Genomic DNA, 21,972 nt, shown 5'->3' on the forward strand with positions numbered 1-21,972 from the left:
ATACTTCAACCACTTGTAGGCGGCCACCTGTTCAAATCGTGTTCAAATAGGGCAAATGCATGGCTGTAACCAATCTGGCTGTTTCTGCCTGTCACTTCTGTTTTCTGTATCTCACTTTCCCTTTTCTGTCCATAGATCCTCTCTGACCACACAGAACTGCCAGAGTCACTCTGAACCTACTCTGGTTGAGGAACTGCCCGATTTGTGAACTGCTCAATTAAACTCTGTTAAAATTAATTCATCTAATGTTTTTCCTTAAACTCTAATTTTTTTGAGCTTTTGATTTATTTTTTTTTATTTTTTGTTATTATTATTATACTTTAAGTTCTAGGGTACATGTGCACAACTTGCAGTTAACCCTATTTTTTATTAGCACTGCAAGCTCTTTAATGTTGAAACAAGAAACATATATGTATGTATTTACGTATACACATACACACACATCTATATCATGTATAGCAGAGTCAACTGGATTAAAAAAATAAACTTTTCATTGGGCCAGTTATTGACAAACAACAGAGTTCCTTGATACGAGAGCTTTGGATATTGACTTGGAACAGGATTGATTGATATGTAGGACCATAAATGTAAATGCATTTTAGGCCAGAAAGTAAATACTATTTGAGCAGTAAGTTCTTTCATAAAATACATACCTGGAAATTGCAAATATCAGATTAAAATTTCAAACTGAACTAGATCCTCTGTGGGATTTGTGAAGTCTTGCCATGTCAATGACACCAAAGAGTGGCAGGTGAGGTAGTGGCGGTCAAATCTGTGCCTTTGACTGCCAGGCATCTCCCAGGGCCTACCTCCAGGAGAGCTCATGGGATACAAAACTTCTGGGGTGCCATGCTGCTCCCTTGCTGGTTGTGAAACCAAATGAGAAAGATAGAAGATCAAGTTTTCTACCCTTTGCCCAGTCTAGAGTGATTCACTTTTGGATTCACTTTCCTGGGAGGCGGAAATTGCAGTGAGCTGAGATCATGCCACTGCACTCCATTTTGGGCGACAGAGTAAGACTCTGTCTCAAAAAATAAATAAATAAAAGAAATTACGACTCTAAGGGTGCACCCTCACAGGGCATTGTGTCGTTTTTTGTCCTGCTTTATTTTCTGTTAGTTCTTAGGACTGTTAGACAGTCTTAGTCCAGGCTCCTTATATAATAAGAACCCAAGCAAGGTTATGTGCTAATGTTTTATTGGGGGGTGCTATCCCAGTGAAAAAGGGCAGGGAGGCAGCTAATGCAGGAATGGAGATACAAGATGAGGCATTGGGAAGCTGGCCACTGCTTCCCCAGAAGACATTGCTGGTGGCTCAGCTCCCGTTCATCTACTGGTTCCTTCCCATCTCTGTCTCTTATGGATCTACATTCCTTCTTCAGAGTGTTGACTCCTTGAACCTTCCTGTTGTGTTATGTGGTCCCTTGGGGCAGCAGCTAGGGAAGCCATTCTGGACTTGGGCACAGGAATTGCAGCAGCTCCTCAACCTGTGAGGAATTAGGAAGAAGTTAGGGTTTTACTACCAAGGGGACTGTGCAGGGGTAACTCCCGGCATAGGCCTGGAAGGCAGGTGGGGCCAAGTGGATCTGGGGTCTGCACAAACTGGGTCCAGGACCCTGATAATGTATATTTACTGGTTTATTATTTTCTCTCTCATTTGGAAGCATAGAGATTACTTGTTTTGCTCATTGTTCACTATATCCGTAATCATAAGAACAGTATTTGGCATATGCAAGGCATTCAATAAATATTTGTTGAATGAATTTATTGAGTTGCTACTGTGTCAGGAATTGTGATAGCTGCTAGAAGACACAAGAATTCCGCCTCCCAGATGGAAAAATTAAGAAGAGAAGGGAGTTTCTTGGTGCTGTTCCAAATGGAAGCAGTCTCTCTATTTTCAGACATTTGGCCTTTAGTTTACAAAAGACAGTGTGTTTCAGAATACAAGTACTCTTGATTTGACTTTGCCTGTCCTTTTGTCAGAAATGGGCCTTTAAAAAGGGATTAAATTGACTCTTTTTGCCAGCATTTGGTCTCTCTGTGCTTAATTTTCCCGATTCAGAAGATAAGCATGGCACCATGATACCTAACAAATGGATGTGCAGAAGAATACACTCCCTGACTGCGTGAGTGTGCTCAGGCTGCTGCAGCAGGCACCACAGACTAGGGGGCTTCCACAACAGGAATTTATTTTCCCTCAGTTCTGGGGGCCAGGAGTCCAGGGTCCAGGTGGCAATTGGGTTATTTTTTTACGAGGCCTCTCTCCTTGGCTTGTAGTTGGCCACCCTCTCCCTATATCTTCACATGGTTTTCCTTATGTCTGAGTCCTAACTTCCGCTTCTTATAAGGATACCAGTCATACTGGACCAGGGCCCAACTCCATCACCTTATTTTAATTTAATTATGTCTCTTTTTTTTTTTTTGAGACGGAGTCTCATTCTGTCACCCAAGTTGGAGTGCAATGGCCTGGTCTCAGCCCACTGCAACCTCTACTTCCTGGGTTCAAGTGATTCTCCTGCCTCAGCCTCCTGAGTAGCTGGGACTACAGGTGCCTGCCACTGCACCTGGCTAATTTTTGTATTTTTAGTAGAGACAGGGTTTCACTATGTTGGCCATGCTGGTCTCGAACTCCTGACCTTGTGATCTGCCTGCCTCAGCCTCCCAAAGTGCTGGGATTACAGGCATGAGCCACCATGCCCGGCCTTTAATTATCTCTTTAAAGGCTCTATTTCTAAGCACAACTACAGTCTCAGATATTGGGGGTTAAGACTTCAATACATGAATTTTGGGGGGACAGGGGCTATTGGGGGTGGAAGATGATACATTTCAGTTCATAGCACTAACTCTAAAGAACTTGACTTTACAAAATGGTGATGTCCAGGCCCACTCCCTGCTGTCTCTTGCCTTCTGTGACTGCCTCCTTTTGCTCTTCTCCTTGGCCCCAGACCAAAACCAGCAAGGCAGTCAGAACAGGTCACAGAGGAATCCAGAAATCCAAGAAGAGGGTTTTGTACCAAGCAAATAAAAGAAACTATCATCCCTCTGAGGTTCCTTGTTTAAATTACCATGTTTATTTACATCAACACAAAATACAATAATAAACACGACAAAACCATTTTATCTTCAGGTAACATAACTCTTCAGTGAACAGAAGTACTACTGTTAATGTTTTGGCCTTTCCAAGGTCCCGCCTGGGGTCAAAACACTTTTCAGAGAAAGAGCAGATTCTTCTCTACCTTCCTAAAACACACACAAAGGTAACTTCTATTTTCTAAAATCCCATTCCAGTAATAATAAAAAAAAAACACAACAGTAAGTCCATGCAGAGGAGAGGATTGCTGTTGTGTCATCAGCGTTGCAACCTGTATGTTGCTGTAGATTTCCCCCAGGTTCTGTGCATCAGTCAGGAACATAAAGGGTATATTAGTCCTTTGGATTTTCAAGGTGATTGTTCAGTAATTCTTTCATCTAGCCGTGTACTCCGTAAAGGTCTGATTTACCTGAGTTATTTTAAAACCAGCAAAAAAAGAGTCTCCAAGTGATCGAATGTATATGGATCTATGTTGTAGAATTGAAGAAACTTATAGATTTTGCTGTGACAATTCAATGGACAACCACGAAGCCTCCACTACATAATGAACTATTCACCTAGTAAAAGCTTCACATTACAATTTAATCAAAGGTCATAAACATTGCGCAAAAGTACAATATCTCATCTGTATGCCAGTAGTTTAAATGCTATTTGCTTAGTCTCAAATACATTTTCAAACAAATGACAGTTATCGCTTAACTAACACAATCTTTCTATTATTTCACTGACAAAAGAGGCAGTTTCCTGCAGTGGAAAGAGAAGATGGCTTGGTGTTAGAAGATCTAGATTCTGAACCCAGCTCTACTCACTCTGAGCCTTAGTTTCCTTATGAGGATCAAGTGAGATGAAAGTGCTTTGTAAAGGAGTAATAACCATAAGAAATAATATTCTAGAGTCCATCTCTTCCATCAACTGATGGATCCCTAATTTGCACATATATTTTGCAAGTAAAATCTTACCTCTTAAAGTAAATGTATGATGCATATTCACCACATGCAGCTGAAATGTGCAAGTTGGGTTACACAGATGGGAAAAGAGTATGTATTAAAAAGCCTTTAAGACTTGTATACTTTTGATGTACTTGATTTAGAGCCATTTAAAATTTTATTGTGTTTGTGGCTCACGCCTGTAATCCCAGCACTTTGGGAGGCCGAGGCGGGCGGATCACAATGTCAGGAGATCGAGACCACGGTGAAACCCTGTCTCTAGTAAAAATACAAAAAATTAGCCGGGCGCGGTGGCAGGCGCCTGTAGTCCCAGCGACTCAGGAGGCTGAGGCAGGAGAATGGCGTGAACCCGGGAGGCGGAGCTTGCAGTGAGCCGAGATCGCGCCACTGCACTCCAGCCGGGAGACAGAGCGAGACTCCGTCTCAAAAAAAAAAAAAAAAAAAAAATTATTGTGTTTAACACAGGTTCCTTTTATATTATAGGAGTGTTCTTTGAATAAGCTAACCATTTAAAGTATTTTTTTAAAGAAACTTTTGTGTGACAGTTACAGGGTTTAAAAGACTGTGCAACTGAGTGAAATGGATTGAGAAATATGGGGGAAGTAACAGTTTGAAAACTCAGGGTCAAAAAGGAAACTGAGTGTAGAATATCGTTTTTCAGGTAATTTAAAAATAAGCTAAATGATAGGGTTGTTATCTTTTTATTTTTATAGGTGACTTCTTAATTTATAAATTACTTATTCCTCATTTGTAAAACAAATAAAATATTTGTGTACTTAACGTTTAGGTGTGTATAAATTCACAAAAATTATTAACACTTAATGTTCAGTCTTATATTTGGGGTATCTTCAGAAGAATTGCAACTTCTTAGCTGAAGTAAAATCAGAATGTCATTTCTCAGAGATTTAAAAAAATTATCCTTCAAGAGAGGGCATATTTCCTACAAGTTTAGAATTAATTGGCAAGTATAGATATACAATGTGAGTATATGGGCTTTGTGACTTTGCTGAGACAAAGAACTCAGGTAGCTGCATTCCTGAAACAAATGAGCTTCTAATTTCAAACATTTTTCAAATGCAAATCAGGCCCCCATGAATCATTTTGATGATTTTTTTGAAGCATTAATGCAACAGAGTTAGTATTCCTCAAATGATCCCCAAAGTCACCTCTTTGCTAAGGATATTTCTCTTCTTGATTATTTTGAACCTGCCAACAGTCTCTCACCTTCATGTAGAGGATAACTTATCTGCAAATGTCCTATTATTGTCTTAAACCAACCTCATTTTGAAGCAACAAAGATAAAAAAATTATATAGTGCATTAACATTTCATACCAGTGAAACAGACTTTTTTCATGCATAAAGTAGTTCTATCCATCTGTGGAAAGGTCCACCTTTTGTTTTTCCCTGTGTTTATAAGTTACATTTTTAAAAGTACTCGTGGAGCCTCTGTAGAGTGGATTGGTTCCCTGAAAAAAAAAAAAAAGATTCAAGTGAAAATATGTACATTTTGTTATTATACTGTTTTAATACATAGTGCAAATGGAAGAGCAGAGTCAAGCTCAATCTTGGAAACTATTAGAACGATTTTGATTAATTTGGTATTTCATACATTTAGTGTTTTGCAATTTATACATTTTCATTTTGTTAAATATACAGAACATGTCCCATATGTATATTCTAAAAATCTTACCTCTTTTGGTAAAGCACAAATTTACAGATAGAAAACAAGGCTTCAGCTATTGTGCTCACTGCTGTTTTCCCAGCACTGAGTCCCTGGCCCAGAGCAGGTGCTCAGTATGTATGAAATGAGTGGCGCGAACAGTGATAGATGAACCAAAAGTGAAATCAAAGCCAAAAAAGTAAAAAACAGGAAAAGCGAAACTGGTAGAAACATAAAAAAATGAACGACACAGTATCTGCCTTTAACAAACGTGTTACTGATGAGAAGCATCAAACAAGGGCACAAATAAACATGCTGAGATCAGATCAGATCAGATCAAAACTCTGGGTAGCCAAAGAACCAGCTGTCTTTTGCTTACTATGTAAAACAGTGTGTAAGACAACCACAAGAGACTGTTATGGAGGACCCTGGGGTCATGAAAGAGTGGCAATCCAAAGGCAGGCCAGGAAATATGGCTTTGCCTTGGGGGCAGTGGGGAGGTTGGGTGTGGGACTTCTGGGTAGCTCAGCTGTGCTGCTTGGGCTGTAGATGTGCCTCCAGGTGTCAATAGCAGTGGTGCTGTGGTCAAAAGGACCAGAAGGTCCAGAAGGATCAAGCCTCTTTAGTTGTTCCAGGCAGGAGGAAGGTGTCTGGGTAAGGTACAGTTTCTTCTCTCCCACTTTCCAAGGCTGACCACACAGGCTATGGCAACAGACAGTCTGGGTCCAAAGCCAGCTCCACCACATGACCGTACTGAAGCCACTCTGAGCCTTGGTGTCCATATCTGTGCCTACCTTATCCAGGTGAAGTATTTTAGCACTGTGTGTAGCACATAGCAAATGCTCCGTAAATGCTGCCTCTTCTCATTAGTTCCTGTTTATAGCTTTTCTTCACATTTGGAATTTCCTTTTCTTTTAGGTTTTACAGAGGATTATTAAGATATTTTCCCCCAGGGCTTTGGTACACTTAACATTTCTAAGCCCATTACTGAGTATGTATGGAATCCAGGTACTGCCTTTGACCTTCTAAGTTAAAATCTTACACTTTGATCACCTCATTCAATGAATTATAGCTATGGTAACAATTTCTAGGGGTGGATTTGAAAAAGAACATGATTGTCTTTGCTTGCTCAGTACATTTCTTTCAGCTCTTAGAAGAACGGAATAAAACTGGAAACACTCCCTGGTCTTTCCCAGTCACTGGCCTCAGTGCCCTCATTGTGAGTGGGAATCACAGCTGCACCCGCTTCTGTGTTGTCCAAAGCCAGTGGCCTGACCTCTGGTAAGTGGCATGTTACCTTTGCTCTGTGCCTTTAAAGAGATACGCTATTTCTATCATAAAGCCAAACAGAAAAGAGGTTTCTTGGCTGATGGTGGATGATGGGTGAAAGCTAAGTTGGTATTGTGCTTCTATTCCTGAGAGCAGCCTGGTTAATTCTGAGGGACCTCCAGATCTTATCTAGTCCTGCTGCCCTAAGAATTTGAGATTTTGAAGGCAAAAGGCAGACTGATGTGAATTTAGATGTAGATGGAGTCTCATTTGCAAACAAAAATCATGCATGGAATTCTATTAAATTTGAGAGACTAGAATCTAGTTGGTTACAGGAGAATGAGGGACTCAATTGAAGAAGCAAGATGGAAAAAAGTAAGAGGTTTAGGCCAGCAATGACAGGGTAAGCCTGTCCTGGAGGAAGTTCTCGCTTCCTCCAGGAAGCTCCCACCTTTGTGAACAGAAAAGACACTTGGAAAGAGGACACAGGTTGTGAGCAGGGCCAGCTTAGAGCTCTGTAGCACCAGGTACTTGTTTGTAGGTGCACCCTATATCATGTCAAACATATTGCAATACACCCATATCCCACACTTGAGTGTGACTTGAGTTGCAACTGACAAGATAACACAATGTTATTTAGTAGATATTTAGTTGAATGTTTAATTTTTATGGTAGAATTTTCATTCTGTATTTTAAAGCAACTTCTGTATTTTAAAGCAACATTCTGTATTTTAAAGCAACTTCATTCATTCAGGTCTGCAATATTTTGGGAGTCCCTTGCAAAACTGGTTTAGGGCCAAGACATTGCTTATAGGGAGTGATGGGTAAAGCAGACTTCACAGAGTAAGAGGGTAAGGTGGAAGTGTAAAAGTGGATGAAGAGCAAGTACATATTGCTGTTGTGTGTGGTAGGGTATTTTCTGGCCTTAGCTGAAGATCAGAGGTCAGGATAATGCACTCGCGTTGGGTTTTGTTCCAGGAGGCGGTGTGGAAATGTCCACACCGCCTCCTCTAGTGCTCTTCTGACTATAACCTCTCTACACAGACTTTCCAGGAGAAATGCAGGCTTGAGTCCTGCTCTATTTCAGGTGAGTGTGCAATCCACTGCTCAGAAAAGGTCAGTTTTCCCCTAACCATCTGGGGTGACCAGGCTGATTCCCCCAGGAGTCTGGGAGTGCTAATTTAGGCTTGGATTTTGCAAATGCAATGGCACATTTTTCAAGATTGAAAAAGTGGTAATAGGAAAACTCTGTCATGACCCACAGCTTCCTTAATGATCGACCAACTGCCAAACGCAGACCTGATTTGCTTAGCACAGTACAAAATCAATCCATGACTGCAAGAAATGTCAGGCTGAACATTTTTTTTTGCCTCAAGTTAATGACTTGTCATCCTAGAAAAAAAATGTCTAATCAAAGATGAATTTAAATATGTTTCATGTGTGTTTTCATAAAGAATATGTGGGGGTGGGCATTATTTTTAAAAGCATGATAAAAAGATAACCTTTCTTTACAGCTGCTCTGAAATGTTTTAGGAGGTAGGAGTGGACATCTTTCTGTCTTAAGCCCTGTCACTTTATGAGTCCAATGCAGTCCTATGGCCAGGAGGCCTGACTGTCCCGATTGTCCCTGGAGGGCACCGGGTTTCGAAGACCAGTCAAATTCACTTCTTCGAGAAGAAATAGGTTTTAGAGAAAACACTCAATTAAATTGAAGACCTCCAAACGTGTGCAGTGAGCGACATTTTTTTCCAGTAGGACGTTAGTGAAATTTAAACTGAATTATTTGAGTTAAACCTTTTTTGAATCCAAGTGAATAATTACTATCCAGTCATTATCTAGTCAGGAACATCAAACATTTGTTATTCAAAGAAACTCAGTTTAATAAGGGAATAATATTTTCCACTTATGCTTTTTGTTTCTGTTTAATGCATGTTTGGGTCGCATGTTAGATGAAGAAACAGCAAAAATTCAGTATTTGAATTTCAGTCATGTTCTACATCCTGAGGGAGAACGATTCATGTTTTTGGGGAAATTAACTGTTAATTAAAACGTTATTTTAAAGATATTAATCACTTGTCAGTATTTATGCCTCTGTATGAGAACACTGAAATGTGCTGGTTAGTAGATACACATCACGTAATTGCCCAAGTGTGTGTTTATGGAACACCTGCTTATTATTTCTAGGAGGGTCAACCAAAGGCTGTGCTTAGAAGAACAATGAACAATTAGGCTTCAGCTTAACTATGCACCAAAAGTTAGGGAAGTCCCTTAACTTCTCTGAGCCTCAGTTTAGCTCCTCAAAATGGAAATACCAGGATTATGTCATGGGGCTTGCTGCTATTGTCCTTTGTGGCAACTTAACCACATTCTTTTACCAGGTTGCCCTTCTAACCATCACAAGGCATTTGTTGGAGAGTTGATAAAAGTCAAAAATAAACACCTGTGGCCAGGGGTCAGGTGAAGTGAACTGTCCTACAACTTTGGGCTTATTAGTACTGTGTTCTAAGTCACCAAGCTAACCTATCTGTTTACCTTTACGTTGTTAGGAATGAGTAAATTATATCTTCTCCTGAGGAATTTTGCTTAATTATGGAAAACACATACATTCACAAAAAGAGGAAAGCTATATAACAAACCTCCAAAGACCTATCATTCAGACTCAACAGTTATCACAATTCTGTCACACCAGCTTCAACTATCCCTCCATCCCACTCTCTTGGCTGAATTATTTCAAAGCGAACCCCAGCTTTCATCTCCTTTCACTCCTTCAGTATGCATCTCTAAAAAATATGGATATTTTCTAGCAATGTCACCATGCCATTATCATACCTAATGAAATTATACTTACTTGCTATCATTTTAATACCCAGCATGTATTAATCTTTTTTTCAGTCGTTTCATGTATTTATTATTTATTTTGGAGACTGGGTCTCACTCTGTCACCCAGGCTGGAATGCAATGGCATGATCGTGGCTCACTGCAGCCTCGATCTCATGGCTCAAGTGATCCTCCTGCCTTAGCCTCCCAAGTAGCTGGGACTACAGATGTGCACCACCATGCCTGGCTAATGTTTGTATTTCTTTTTGTAGGGACGGGGTTTTGCTGTGTTGCCCAACTCGAACTCCTGAGCTCAAGTGATCCAATCCTCCTGTCTTGGCCTCCCAAAATTCTAAGATTACAAGTGTGAGTCACCATGCCTAGCCTTTTTCCAGTTGTTTAAAAAATGTATTTTTACAGGAGGACTGTTCGAATCATGATCCAAACAAGATCCATACATTGCATTTGGCTGTTGTATCTAGCACATTTTTAATGGGAAGATAAAGTAGATAAAAATTTTCACTGTTGATTGTTCTGTACCATATATTATGATTAATTTAGAATAACTGCATACAACATAAACATCCCTTATCAAGATAAATTTATCAAAAATGGAAAATTCCATTTGCTTTAGGAATTGAAGGCATTGCTATAAAAATTGTTAACATCAAATTATTTGCATGGACAAATCCAAAGGAGCATTGTGTCTGCCTGCATTTTCTCCAGTGATGTCATTGTTGTTAGAATCAGCAATGTAAGATAATTGCTGTTAGATACCTGGACACGCCATTAGAGGTAGAGAGATGAAATTAAAACCATGAAATTGTTTCTATGGGTCTCTAGAAATGTAATTCTCTCTCCTGTGGAAAAGAAACACAGAAAACTATAGTCCTGCCTTCTGCTTGCCTCTTGTGAAGAGAAGGCACTTAAATTATTCCTATTGAGTTTATGTATTTAAAGGTTAATACTTTTGGGCTTTTCTTCAGGTCTCTGTTTAAAATTTATGTTATTAAGAAAAAATAACTACATGGCATTTAAAAAATCATCTCAATTTTGCTTTGTAACCGATTAGATCAGTAACAAGTATTTCCATAGAAATTGGCATGAATTATCATACTACTTATGAACGTTATTCCATTCATTATAACATAACCAATTTATGGAAATGTTTAGATACAGCAGCCGTGCTTTATCAAATGGGGCCTGAGGGATAATTCCTAGTGGTGAGGAAGCACTGGTAAAAACATACTTCCCTGATGTCCCTAAGCAGCTGTCTCAGGAGCCTCATGAGACTCTTCATCGTGGTGGAAATCCCCACCGCACTGAGACAAATCTATGCTATGAGGGTCATCTGGGTCCAGATAATGGATAGAGGTTCCTTTGCCCCCGAAGCAGAACAGAAATCAAAGCTGTTGGGGTCATGGCAAGAGTGGGAGAGAAAAACTGTGACACTTGAACTCTCAGAGCAGAAGAAAGCTGAGCCCCTCAGTTTCTTCCACCAGCCTCTTTCTCCCCTAGACAAGGAGTAGCCCTAAGTTTCCACATACCGTTTGCCACTTGGCTTTTGACCGTTCTGCTTCAAATTTGGCAACTTCTTTACGATCATGAAATGACACCAGCAGCTTCCAGATGCACAGCAGGACAACCCCGATGAGAAGAATAGCCAGGGAAACCCCCAACATGATCATGGGAATGTTTGGAGGCTTTGGACAATCTGCAGAAATAAAGAAAATTATAAAAAGGTGGTAAAATCAACATTTTGACATTGGAAAGGCATTTCTTGTTGGATTTTCCATCTACTTTTTCTGCAGCAGAGAATAAATATTGATACCATTTTTGCTTTGCTTAAATTTTAAAAATGAGTTACTTGTTGAAGGATAGCCCTGCATTCCTTCAAAGTAGAACAAAAGATAAAGGAAGAATTTAGTTATTCAAAGTAAATGTATATAGACTTGATGGCTGACTCTAAAAGAGAATCCAAAAAGTGATAATTAATGCACATGTAATATTTAAAGGATTAAGAAAAAAGACTAGTTTAATCACTAAAAATGGTCTCTTCTGAGTCCATGATAATGTAGAAATGGAGTGTGTGTGTGTGTGTGTGTGTGCGCGCGCGCTGTATGTGATCAGTTTTTCATGGACCTTCTTGAATCATGGGGAGTCTAGAAGACTACATTAAAATTTACATAAAACCTATCCCTTGAAAAAATTACTATTTCCTTCTTTCTTTATAGACAGAAGACAATGATGGGTTTCAGTTCTATTTTGTTGAACCCTAATGCAGTAGTCTGGTTTTGGGGAAATTCCTGGACTAGATTCAGGAGAGGTGGATTCAATTCCCATCTGATGTACAGTAGCTGTGTGAATATGATCCAGTCCGTTGACCTCTCTGAGCCCCAGGCCCTTCACCTGTAAAACAAAGTTCAGTGTTCCCTTAACTTTTCTGATGATAACAATAAGCTGAAGTGTTCTTGCTTACTAACACGGCTTCCTAGACCCTTTCCCCAATATTCTGATTCAGTGGGTCTTGGATAAGGCCACCGATTTTGTATTATTAAATATTCTAAATGATTCTTATTTTCAAGCAAGTTTGGGAAATTAGATGTTCTGTAGGGTCCTTTCAACTTGAATATTCTCTGAAATGTTATTTTGACTCTATTGATGATATTAATGTAATTTTGCCATTATACAGTACCTTTCCTAATTCACAGCAGAATGACTAATAGTCCTTGCAATATGCCTAGGAGATGATACATTTATTAATGAAACATTATAATTATGCTCTCCTCTTACTTTCATGGAAAAAAAATCCCACATAACATTATCGCTAGATATCTGCATCCCTCTGCAAGAAATGAGGCAAAATCCATGGTATCTGGGGAGGAAATGAATGATGCTTAACTTATCCTAAGTCTTACTGCTTTTAGAGATTTAATAAGGAGAGTTATACACATATGACTAGTCATGCTGTCTTTAAGGTAAGGATCTGGAGTCGATGTGAATCTGAGTAGGACTAATTACCCACTAACAGCATGATGCCTGGCCTCACACACTTTTGTTCTTTGGCCAAGAAACCATGTAAAGAGATTATGCAGAAGTAAGAAAAGGAGCTAATGACATACCTATTACTGTATGAAGATCTAAAGACTATATTCTCGCATAGCAAATGAACCATAGCTGCCTCTAATGGGTTAGCACATTCCTGCAAATAAAACAGCAGGCTTGTGTCATGAGAATATATACTGGCTACATCTTTGGCTAAGAAATGCCTGGGGTGGGGCATAGTATGCTCCTGCTCGAAGCAAGATGAAGCTTGCTACAATCCTGCACCTAGACATGAATTAGGAGGGTTCTCCAGAAGGGACTAAAGAAGAAATGGGTGCGGTCTGACAGAGATAATTAAGAACTGAAAGTCTCAGAAATTGTACATTTCTCAATTAAAGATTTTGGTCCAAGTGCCAGAGCAGGTCTTACACAATAGAGATCTTCACTTTTCATACTCAGATGTTTCTTGAGATGCTCAGACTGCGAATGGATTTCTACATGGAAGAAGAGGGTCACCTCTATCACTGTGTGCAATGTGGCCTATTGAGTCCAGGTTGGGGCAGCACCTACTTCTAAGGTCCTGGGTATCTAACTCGGCTACATGCGTTGTGCAATCTGGTAGCTCAATGTGCCTATTGAGTGCTTGAAATGTGAGTTTTCCCACGTAACTTATGCTGTAAGGGTGAAATAAACACTGATTTTGAACACTTGGTATGAAAAAAATGTAAAAAATCTCAGCTTTTATATTGATTACACGTTGAAATGACAATATTTTCGATAACATGGTAAATAAAATTCATTTTACCTGTTTCTTTGACTTTTTAATGTAATTACTAGAAAATTTTAAATTATATATAGGGTTTGCCTACCAGTTCTGTTGGATGATGCTGATCTAACATCCTTTTGTGATTCAGATATGTATGATGATTGTATAGCCAGTAGGAGGCAGTAGAGCACAGTGGTTCAGAGCACGGGCTCCAGGCCAGGCTGCCAGAGTTCCTCCACCAGCTCTGGCACATAATTACTGCCAGACCTAGCAAATTATTTAATGTCTGTATGCCTCAATTTCCTTACCTTTAAAATGAAAATAATAGTGGTACCTGTTTTATATGGTTGTTAAGAATATTAAGTGAATTATGTAAAATATATAGAACATCTGGCAAATGGTATTAGTAAGGGCTCAAAAAATGAGAGCTGCTATAATAATTAATATTACTATTGTTACAGCAAATACAGCACTCTTTCCCCTTTTCTATCCTCATCACCTCAAGGACCTGGAGCCTCTAAGTTGGAACCTGTGGGTATAGCATCTACCCTAGCTGGAACTTTCCAGCCAGGAAGCCTTCCTGCCTATCATTCCTTGACTCTGTTGTGGCTCTTATGCTCTGACAGTCCCTCCAGATGGTGGGGGTAAGAAAGAAGATGAAAGAAATCACCTGTGTCTACGCACCCTGGTGGCAACCCTTCACTCAGCTCTTTTTTTTTTTCAATTTGCTTAGAGGAAGCCCCTAGAGGATCAGCCCCTTTCTCTCTTCTTAGTTTGCCTCTTCTACCGAAGCCTCCACCAGGTCACCCTGGGATTTTCTAGTCTGAAAGCTGTGAGACGGGAGACAGGAGGGACTATGGACTTCTGGGGACAGGTTCTGCTCTGCTGGCCCCTGGAAGCGCCAGGCCTACCCAACCATGCGGACATTTGTTGAGGAAGAGGGAGCCTGGAAGCTGTCAGGTGACTCTTGTTAAGCCTCAGGGAGGTAATTTTTCCCCTCACTTTTCCCTACTACAAAAGCATGGGGATAATAACACGCCATAGTAAAAAGCATCAGGGCATCTGTGCGTGCTCTGCAGAGTGGCATGTTGCGGTGCCACTCGTATTGTGTGGAAGAATAAAAGAACAGACAACAGCTCAGTAATGAGGAGGCATTTAGCCCAAGGCATGTTTCACTGAAAAAAAAATTCATCAACTAGATACAAAAGTCTCTGAATTAAAAGCAGGACTTATTCTGGAAATTTGTTTTTGTTGTTTGAAACTCGTTTTTTTCAATAGAATCAATACGATAAGGGATGACTTTGATTTCAAGATAACTTGCTAAAGCCACTGCCACAGTCACAGAGGGTTGGGATTGTAGTTGGAGAATTTTATTTTATCAGACAGATAATGAGCAGGCAGGCTTTTTTTTGGTATTATAAAGTAATTCTTCCTTGTACGGCAGGATTCTCCTTATGTTTCCCTAATGAATGGCCATAAGACTCATTTTATGTATGCATTTCAAAGGAGTTGATTTACATGAGAGCTTTCCAGAGCAAGTCTCCAGGGGCACTCAGCATACCTGAGCTTCAAGGCCAAGTTCACAATCATCTTCAGATTCTTTGGATTGTGCCAACCTCTATCTCTCCCTTGCTCTCAGCAACTGCAATGTGACCTTTTTCTGATCATGTTTTCTTGATTGGGATATAATTGTCTTGAACCTACTTTTTGGTTCCGTTGACATTGCTGTGGTTTTTATGTTCTAAAGTGATGCCAATTTGATACTTTTGGTTTCAAGTTCAGGACTTAATATTTTATCAGCATACCAATAAGCAAGCAGGTACAACAAAACACACCTATCTGCCTTATGGCCTGGCCCTGTCGCTGTTGTCTGGGGCAGAACTTAGACTCCAAGCTTTTGCGGGGAGGAGGAGGTTGCAAACAAGGTCTGATGAGGTCTGATTTAATGTAGTTGTCATATCTGCAGAAATGGTTTAGGGAGGAACACATCACTGATGAAAGACAGAAAATATGAGGCACCTGTGAGTGCCTCGTATTTACCTGTGAGTAAATGAGAATGCAGTCCGTGTTAGGGCTGTCGCTCACAGGGAGATCTTGGGACCATTTGTATCAGGCTTGCCAGGGTAGTTGTTAAAATGCAGAGCCCTGGGCCACACATTAGATGGTGTTGACTCAGGATATAAGCATTTTTAACAAGTTCCCCAACGAAGTCTGATACCCACTAACATTTGAATCCCTCTCAATCAAAGTATGAATACCTTCTCACCTACTTTCTTCTCTACTAAATATAAACTTCTCTCTCCCCTTCACTGATGCAAAATGTTTAAGGCTTTCCCAAGTCCAGAACTGACTCTATGAGTTGGTGTGGATGAAAATCCACAGGAGCAATGGACACCTTGACATCCTTCCTCATTTGCTGCTTAATGTCTTTTCTGATTCAGCATCATCATTTGATGACCCATTACCGGGAGTTAGGTATTGCCACTATTTTATGTGCATTATTCCACTTAATCCTTGAGTCAACACTTAGAAAAAGTACTATTATCTGTTCCATTTTACAGATGAGGAAATAGAGACTCAGAGATTCAAGTGTCTTCCAGAATGTCACTCAGCTATTACATAATGGAGAAGGATTTGAACCAAGGTTTGCCTGATTCACACTCTTAAAAAAAATGGACACAATTCTCTCTGTTACCATTTCCTAAAGATAGACCTTTTGCTTACATTTCATTTAATTCACTTACCTTTCTATAATTCATCAGTCAGCTTTCAGGAAGATGATGACTGCTGCAACTCCAACTCCAGGTCATCTTAGCTGGTTTTTTTTTTAGTCTCACTCTGTGCAGTGGCGCGATCTTGGCTCACTGCAACCTACACCTACCAGGCTCAAGCAGTTCTTCTGCCGCAGCCTCCCAAGTAGCTGGGATTATAGGTGCAGACCACCACGCCCAGCTAATTCTTGTATTCTTAGTAGAGACAGGGTTTCATCATGTTGGCCAGGTTGGTCTCCAACTCCTGACCTCAAGTGAACTGCCCACCTCAGCCTCCCAAAGTGCTGGGATTACAGGTGTGAGCCACTGTGCCTGACCCTTATCTGGTCTTAATAAGAGACACTGGAACATACTGAATCTTCTAACTGGCATCTTTCAATCCTTGGGAAACTTTAAGAAACTTCATCAAAAATTTGGAAATGTCTTTCCTGGTTTGCTACCCAGAGCTATTTTCTGGTTGCTTTCTCTTCTCCTGTGTAGTGTCATTTGCCATGGGCAGTGGAAAGGAAACCACTCACCTTTTTCACTGATGCTGTGAATGATGCTTTTCCCCTCATTATCTGTAGTTATCAGGAATGTAATAAGACATTCATTTTCTCCTTGCAGAGAGCAGGAAACAGAACCATCCTTTGAGAAATCTGTAAATAAAGGAGTCATTCATTAGGTTAAAAAGATTCCAAAAGAGATTATTTTTAAAACAAAGTGGTATTGAGTTTTAATATGTAAATCAGAGTTTTCAATAGTGCAGAATGAGAATAGGAAAGGCATAGGGTTTTTTTTCTCATGAAGTGAGGTTTTAGTTTTTACTCACGTTCCAGAAGAACAGTTCCAGATGTGGTCAATCAGGACTGACCATCAAACGCACCTATCAAACGGATATGGGCAGGATTGCAACAGGCTGAACATACTTCAAGGCAGGTACCCACAGCTGCCTTGGGAATAGAATGGCCCTGATTATAGTAATGAGGGGGCTATAGGTTCTTCTTTGCTGGGAGCATGAAGGATGTCTAGATTACATTTCTGCACAGTTCAAGCTGATACTGATACTTTTAAAGGGGCCTTTCTCACAATGGCATAGTCAAGATGCTGGCCATGTATTGTGGAACAGTAACATAAATTAATATCAGGAAACTGAAACTGAAGCATTATGTAGCTCAGGGACAAGAAGGATAAAGGTAAATGAATCCACAGTGACAGTTTGTCTATCATTCAGTAGAGCTCCTTTCTTAATTTGAAAAAAAAAATCCAGTTTCCCTCAAATATTTTCCAAGTGGGAATTCTTCCTTATTGAGCTCATTCAAGAGGCAGAAAGTGAATGTCATGACAGAAATTAAAAGTAAAGTAAAATGGCCAGAGATGCCAGTACTATCTACCAGAAATTTTAGTAGTCCAGGACCTATGCCAAAATTATGTGGCATTCTCCTGATTAAGAAAACCAAACAAATTTGCTTAACTGTTCTCCTATCTTTTAAGTTGGAGACTTTTCAATGATGGTTACAAACACTGTTTTTCAGAAACCTGTAAGTAGAAGTCCTTTTGCTCTTATTCTAAATATTTAGGACATGCGTCCAAAGTTAGTGTGTTATGCTACAATGGATCAGAGCATTAAAACTGGGGCTGCCCCTGATAATCTTGGACATACTCCTACTAGACTTATAATCTCTCTCATTAGCTTAACAATAAAAACATGAATAAAGCAGAATCGAATGTGTTCTCTGATTCTAACAAAAATTAAATAATAGTTTTTGGTAGAAAAATGCCATAGCCGTAGATGGAAATATTAAGTTGCTGTTTGCTGTCTTCACATTTTGTTTGAAATGAAAAACCTGACAGTGTCTGTGAGAAGTATGCTTTGGATTATCTATGAAAACAGGAACCAGCAAGACATTTAGCATTATAAATAAGATTTTGGATGATAGATTTAAGTGTACAAACTGTTTTTGAACCCATTAGTAATATCTATTACATGGGAATATTAAGAAATCTAATTACAAATCATCCTAGTCTAGACATTGCCAAATGATTATGGTCATCTAAGTCACCTGGGAGTTTTGAAAATATAGATTCTGGGGACCCACCCTTGGGTACTCTGATTTGAGAGGCTGGTTGTACTGGAGCTTGTACACTTAGTGAGTTGTTTAATAAGTATTTAATCTCCTTTTTTTAAAAAAAGGAGATTCTGATTAAGAGATTTGGTGAGATGTGTGTTATTTCATATGTTTGATTGCAAATGGTACTGCATATTTAATTCATACATTGGCTATTTTATTTGGCCTTTACCACACCTCCTGTTAACTTGCCACTCCAATTAACTAGGGTTCATGAAATCTTGGGGACTATGCGTTTTCTCATTGGAGTGTTTTCTTGCTTCTTTCCCCCTCTCTGTGAGAACAGTGCAGGCTCACTCTCCTTGCCTTGAACATATTTAATGAAACATTTTATTCTGAGGTAGGAAATATGTGAACTGCTTATCATACTCCTTTCAGTAATATTAACCATGTTTTTAAAAATTTTCTTTCAAATGGCTGCACTGAAGCCTAGAGAGAGGCTTACTTGACCTGGCCGGGGTTATTTAAGTGTTAATGGAATGGCAGAATATGATCTTTGAGTCACAACTTCCATCTTGCTTTAATTACTTCACCACTCCTTTTCGTGATTGCTACGGCTCTAGATGTAGCCTGTTCCATAGTGTTTGGATATTGAAATAGTATTATCAAATGTGCAACGACAGATTTGCATAATTCGCTGCATAATTTCTTTTGTTGTTCATAGAAAATAGACCTCTCTTTTTTCCCTTCCTTTGTGAATGTCTACAGTGCTGCTCTAGAATAATAGAATGAAAATAAGATGCCAAGCAGTCCGTGGAACCATACTCAGAGAAGGACGAAATGTGAAAACAGGGGTGAGGAGGTGGGCCTGGGAAGGTCTGGGGAGGGTGTGAGAAATATAGAGCATCTGCACCACTGAGTCAAGATGGCCATATGTTTAAGACCTCAGCTCTAGGATTAATTAGCAGTTTTCAAAAAGCAAAAGCAAAAACAAACAAACAACAACAACGTTTCCCAAGGAAAGCATAAGGGGTTTATGGTCAGGTAAGTTTGGGAATCCTTTACTCCAATTCCTCCCCTTGCCATTCCTGATGATTCACAATGCACGTTTAATTTAAATGCGTAACAACTCTCAGAAGTCCTGCAAAGAAAACAAGAAACCCAGTTTCCTATTTCTAAGATGTATATTACCAGTGGTGCCTTTTTCCATGTAATGCTTTCATATCTAAGGTTGCATGGAATATACTTTGAGAAACAATTCTCTGAGTACATGTATGGTAGGGTAAATAAAAATATGACTCTCAAGCTGGGCACTGTGGTGCATGTCTGTAATCCCAGCACTTTGGGAGCCTGAGGCGGGCAAGATGACTTGAGCTCAGGAGTTTGAGGCCAGCCTGGCCAACATGGCAAAACCCCATTTCTGCAAAAACTACAAAAAATTATGCTGTGTATGGTGGCATGCGCCTGTAGTCCCAGGTACTCATGAGGCTGAGCCTGGAAGGTCGAGAATGCAGTGAGCCTTGATCTTGCCGCTACGCTCCAGCCGGGGAGAGAGAGTGTGGCGTTATCTCCAAAAAAAAAAAAAAGACTCTCAGTAAAATGGATGAATAAGGTTAATAACATCTCTTTTGATGTGCCCACCCGCAGCACAATTGAGGACAATTCCTACAGATTATATAGTTATGCGAATTTTATTTTACTCCTATTTTCTTTCAAATAGCTGCACTGAAGCCTAGAGAGAGGCTTACTGGACCTGGCCGGGGTTATTAAAATAAAATTCCCCGTGTTGGGGGAAGGGTAGGTCGTTAAAAGACAAATACGATGCGATCATTTCAAGGTAGTGTGATCAGTAACATAACTGGGTGAGTAACTTGAAATAAAGCTTATAAAAAGGCTCATTAGAAAAGTGGCTTTTAAACACAGTCTGAATTAAAAACATTTTTTCTCTCAAATTCATCCAGATTAGTGCTTTAAATGGTATTAGTAATCCAATTTTTATTTTCAATTGTTGAGTTAGAAATAGTTGTATCTCCCTATTTTGAAATAATTTAGTCAAATACACAAAAAGACTAAATATTTTAAATACCACTGGAGCCCTAGTCTTCCTCTTCAATCTCAGCATTTATGATAATCTACTGGAAAAAACCTGTGTACTTAAATATAGTAAGTACCTTGTTCTTGCCAGTATGATTTACATGTATGTAAGGTTTACTCCTTTTTTTCCTCAACACATTAGATTTCCCATGTTGTTAGTGAATTGAGGCTTAGCAATTTGCAGAGCATTTTCTGCAATTTTTACGCATTTCTCAGAAACACTTGGTAAATATCCCCAGTGCTTGCTGTGAAATGAGCCCAGAAGGTGATGCTAGGACTTTGCACCAGGTACGAATGTGGGAAGTCCACAGAGGCTGCCTGCTTAGTGTTTTCATGTATCTCGCCTTTGGTAGTAGTGTAAGGTGCACACCATCTTGTCCAATGTACTGCTATTTGGCATGTTTATCTTTGGTCACAAGAAAAGCATTGGTGAGGGGTTTTATGAGCACATATCATGACCCTCCATATACGGTAATCCAATTGTGCATAGTCAGAACTCTCAATTTTGAGACAATGTAAGTAATCTTCAAAACAATATAAAGTTCATTAACTCATTCCATGCTGGAAATGGATTAATTTCCGTATTCTAATTCCATCTATTCAAGAGACATATCCTGGAGGGTCACACATTATTAGCTTGATTATTTCACTTCACCTGAGCTACATCTTGGTCACATCTCTAACGTGTACAGAGTAGCAATTCTACCCTGAGCCGCATGATAATGCAGCGAGTTCAGGATGATACAAAATTAAATTCTCCCAGGTTGTTTCTGTTGGAAGAGTCAGTCATCCCCTTTGTTTTAAAGTCTACAAATTATTGTTTAAAAGGTATTGCCAGTTAAAAAACAAGCGATTTAAATATTTGAGGTGAAACCTTGCCACTAGACTCTGATTCTAAGTAATTAAATTTAAAATGACAGATGAAAGCAAGAGAAGTTTGCTTAGCAGTGAAAGATAGTAGGTCCTTCTTGTATTTTGGGGGTGAGGCAACAGAGTATTGAGGATGGTCATTGTAATGCCCATTTTTGGAAGGTTGGGAATAAAAGTATATGGAGGGGAGGAAAAATGGCCACTAACCAGAAACCACCCAGTACCTGGGAGCCACCATCTGGAACACTGATTTACGGTTGGCTTTATCTTATCTTGAAATAAAGCAATTGGATGAAAAGGGTGAATTCAAGTTTGCGGGCTAACCTTTAGCCATTTCTTCAATTTTTCTCCCTTTCTAGTTTGAAAAATATAGCATTCTGGAATTCTCTACAGTTGAATTTGTTAAGCAGAGGTGAATTTGGCAACAGAGCTGAAGTCAAATAGAATAGCCACAACTTTGAAATGCTTGTGGCCTGAGCCATCAAGTTCCTAGTCTTATAGGATGCATTTACTCTTAAAAAATGAATGTCAGTGAGCTAATGCTCTGGTACAAATAAGGTCAAGCTACTAAATAGCCCTCGATTCACAGAGGGT

At 39.6% G+C, this 21,972-nt stretch overlaps 1 protein-coding gene across 6 annotated transcripts in view; it reads right to left on the reverse strand.

Moving 5' to 3' along the window:
* Positions 1-1,180: 1,180 nt before the first annotated feature.
* The window catches only part of ITGB6 (integrin subunit beta 6), a 92,745-nt gene continuing 71,953 nt past the window's right edge, over positions 1,181-21,972 (reverse strand). For 3 of the 6 annotated variants that reach the window (XM_045367156.3, XM_074009271.1, XM_065525556.2), the window contains 3 exons: positions 16,885-17,004; positions 11,332-11,498; positions 3,048-5,504 (listed from right to left, as the gene is read on the reverse strand). In XM_045367156.3, coding sequence (XP_045223091.2) covers positions 5,406-5,504; positions 11,332-11,498; positions 16,885-17,004 — 386 coding nt within the window. In that variant the 3' untranslated portion in view covers positions 3,048-5,405. Of the gene's footprint in view, positions 1,487-3,047; positions 5,505-11,331; positions 11,499-16,884; positions 17,005-21,972 lie in introns of those variants that run through there. The other 3 variants (XM_045367155.3, XM_045367158.3, XR_012421157.1) reach the window with 2 other exon arrangements.

Source organism: Macaca fascicularis, chromosome 12, assembly GCF_037993035.2.
Source record: "Macaca fascicularis isolate 582-1 chromosome 12, T2T-MFA8v1.1".
Lineage (NCBI taxonomy): Eukaryota > Metazoa > Chordata > Mammalia > Primates > Cercopithecidae > Macaca > Macaca fascicularis.